At 48.8% G+C, this 3,348-nt stretch overlaps 1 protein-coding gene across 1 annotated transcript; it reads left to right on the forward strand.

Moving 5' to 3' along the window:
• Window positions 1-620: 620 nt before the first annotated feature.
• Window positions 621-815, forward strand: T265_03466 (hypothetical protein; the record flags this gene model as incomplete). The annotated part of the gene is made up of 1 exon (XM_009167966.1): window positions 621-815. One exon carries the CDS (start codon window positions 621-623, stop codon window positions 813-815), a length of 195 nt encoding a protein of 64 aa, XP_009166230.1.
• Between the last annotated feature and the right edge of the window lie 2,533 nt (window positions 816-3,348).

Here is a 3,348-nt window from a genome sequence, read left to right on the forward strand (position 1 = left end):
CACAACTTCCAGTACCGCTCCCTGGATTGTAAGTGGTGTGTTCGGGAGCATGACCTTGCACTTTGTGGGTGCAAAGTCCATACCGAGAATACTTACTCCTTCTCCTCCTCTTCGAAGACGAGAACGATGTCGTCTGCATATTCCAGATCGACAAGATTTTCTTCACAAGCTACGTGAACACCAGGGTTTTGGAGACCCTCCAGCGTTCGTCTCATTATTTCATCGATCACGAAGTTAAACAGCAACGGACAGAGTGGGCATCCCTGACGGACACCGCTTTGTGTACGGAAGCTTTTGGAGAGCTCTCCGTACACTCTCACACGTCCGGAAGTCTGCGAATACAAATAACGTATTACGTCTACAAATTTCCGGGGCATTCCTTGGTGGGCAAGCGTCTCAAGAAGAACAAACCGATCGACGGAGTCGAATGCGCCTCGGAAATCCAGGAATACTAGAATTATGGGTGGCTCATACGTATGGCGTTGTTCTAGCACCTGGTCAACGCAAAATTGTCCGTGGTCCAATACGAATATGAGGGGCTAAAATTCATTCCGTTGAGTGGTGTTTTTCGCTTTAACTGTGCCTGCTCCGTGAAGATTTTGTCTTCAGACAGCTGTAGAATGATAGTAAGTCGTCCCAGTGTTCTGGCACGACTTTATCGCACATTGCATCATTCCGGTGCGGTCGCACCGATGAACCAATCGCAACAGTACAGGGTAATTGCGCTAGAGGAACCAACTGCATTCAAGGCCGATGAAGTAACTGGCGATTTGATCATTCATGAGGGCAATTCGGACTTCACATTTGTCAGGTAGTACGACGGATAACTCTAAGGAATTATATACAACCCACTTGAGCCGGTGCGTACACACACACGAACACAAGTGCACACAAACGCAGATTGGCGCGTGCGCTGTCCACTTTGTACATGATTCGGGGTAAGACGCATAAAAAACACAGTGCCCATTAAATAGCAGACCGAAACTGAGCAAAAACCGTGTACGATACACCAAAGCGTTACAGCATACAACAGAGAAAACTGTGTTGGTGATTCCTCATATAGATGGCCAAACTGAGAGTTTCCGCAACTTTTTAACGTTTTACGCAGAATCCGGATAGAAAAAACACAGAATGCCAGGGACCAAATGGGACCAACCAAAATAATCAATAGGGAAGCCGACAATCATTCAGGCCAGTCAATCACTCAATCAATCAATTCAGCGAAATCTGATGAGTGTTCAGGCACGCCACGACCGAATAGGACAAGTGTTTAAACATTTTACAGAAGTACAATAGATGGTGATCGTTGCTCACTAAACGCCGATCAGACGGCCTGGATCAATATCAAAAAGTGCCCTTTAAATAGGCCGACGTCGTTGTAGCTTTTACACTCACTTATTACAACAAAGCTGTCGTGATCTTTGTCGGCGAGCCTCTTTTTCCGACATTAAGGCACTGGAGCGGGGACAACATCCGGCGCGAGAGGCTCTGAGTACGCCTGCCCCTCACCGTCAAAAGTGAGCTTCCGGTAGGCGTAAATAGGATCTTGCCTAAAATCTCGAACGTAGAGGGTCGGTGTGGAATTTCAGCCCACCATGTAACTAAGGTCGCACGCGTCCGTTTTGCATTGCATGTGTTGATCCGTGTCTCTGACTGTAGCGACCATGTAACTAAGGTCGCACGCGTCCGTTTCGCATTGCATATGTTGATTCGTGTCTCTGACTGGTGACGGTAAGCGACACGGCGATTTTCGACGCGTTACAGTAACGTGATTTATTATGACGCCGTTTTGTTTCCTCGCTGCTCGTTTTCCCCGAGTTTCGTTCCTACTTAAGGTCTGCTTATGCCTCAGTAACTAATGTGAATATTTTGTTGCCCGTCCGTCATTGCTTGCAAGTTCGTCTCGGTTGCACCTAGTTTCGAGTGTCCAATCCGACGAAAAGGCGGACTGACCGGGTGCCGAATCCGGAGCTCCCGAACGGTGGGCAAATGCACTGTCCACCACAGAAGCCTGACGCCCGGAACGGCTGATTGTTTTGCATTACCCATGTACCACACCTGCCAGATAGCCTTTGGCGAGATTTGTTTTAAACTGACGAAACCGCGCAATCTGACTTGTCACGTGACGCGGGCTGTCGCGTTGCACCGCCGACCGGAAGACAGTCCCTCACATCGCGAACGTATAGATTTCCGCGCCGCTGTCTCTCTATACGGCTAACTCATACTGTCAGACTGTATGTTTGTACATCGTTTGGTGCTTATTCGTTGCTGCTTCCAGCAATCTCTACTGCGTCAGTGACTACTGATTGCGTCATTGTTGATTGTACGTTTGTTTAATTCATGATGCCTACTAATCCGTTTGTCCGTAGAACCAGTTCCTGTCAGTCCTCAATACATCATCTGCCGCCCAGGTCTGTCTGATTCCACTGTGTACTGCCTACGAACTGCATAGAATCTGATAGCCGCAATCGTCCTGTGAGATCCATAGCCGCCCGGATCTTACAAACTAGCTCGGGCGTCGGGGGCAAGTAACCGAGAGGAGGAAGTTCGGCGGAATGTTCGTCAGACATGGCAAAGACGTCTGCTGAGCTTGTGTTATTGATTAGCTCTGCGCTATTGATTAACTTTGTAAATCACGTTACTTATGAGTAGTCAGGCAGCAAGGAAAATTACCGCTGGTCACCGTTAATTCGCAGGGGGAATCAACACTTTCAATAGTCCGGTAGTCCTGACAGACCTGTTCCCTTCTCTGCTTCCTCTATACATCGTATTGTTTGTTCCGTAAGTTCATTCAGGTGTTCCGGATAGTGTCTCGGTTTTCGCATAGCGACTGCCACAATAAATATTAGAGCTGCCTTCCACAGCTCTTCGCTGTGGCTTGTTTTAGAGCCATATCCCTTACTGTGAAAGGCTTCTCCTGTGACTGCAATGTGGCCAGTAGCGCTTCGGCCAATTCCTGTGCCAGATGCACCAGCTACTCAACGCTCAATTGGCCCGCTGCTCTAGCCAACCACAACTGGGCACCAAGCGCCGGTTGCACACCTTCGACAAACTGGTCAGACAGCAACTGTTGGCGCGACACTTATTCCAATCCCGGCCGCGGCGTGCTGACGGCGTCAAAAAACTTTCAGTGTTTGACCATCGATGTCTTCGGAGAATTGTCCGAATCTGGTTGGAACACCGGATCGGCAATTCTGAAGTTCGTCGAATGCTATTCAGGAGAAATAACTCACCCTCGATAGATGAACTGATCACACTGCATAGGTTGCGCTGGCTTGGCCAGTCAACCGACTTCCTCGAAGAGCTCTTTTCGCACAACCATGTGAAGGGTGGAAGAGAGCCAGAGAC

This window comes from Opisthorchis viverrini, assembly GCF_000715545.1.
Source record: "Opisthorchis viverrini unplaced genomic scaffold opera_v5_50, whole genome shotgun sequence".
Taxonomy (NCBI): Eukaryota; Metazoa; Platyhelminthes; class Trematoda; order Opisthorchiida; family Opisthorchiidae; genus Opisthorchis; species Opisthorchis viverrini.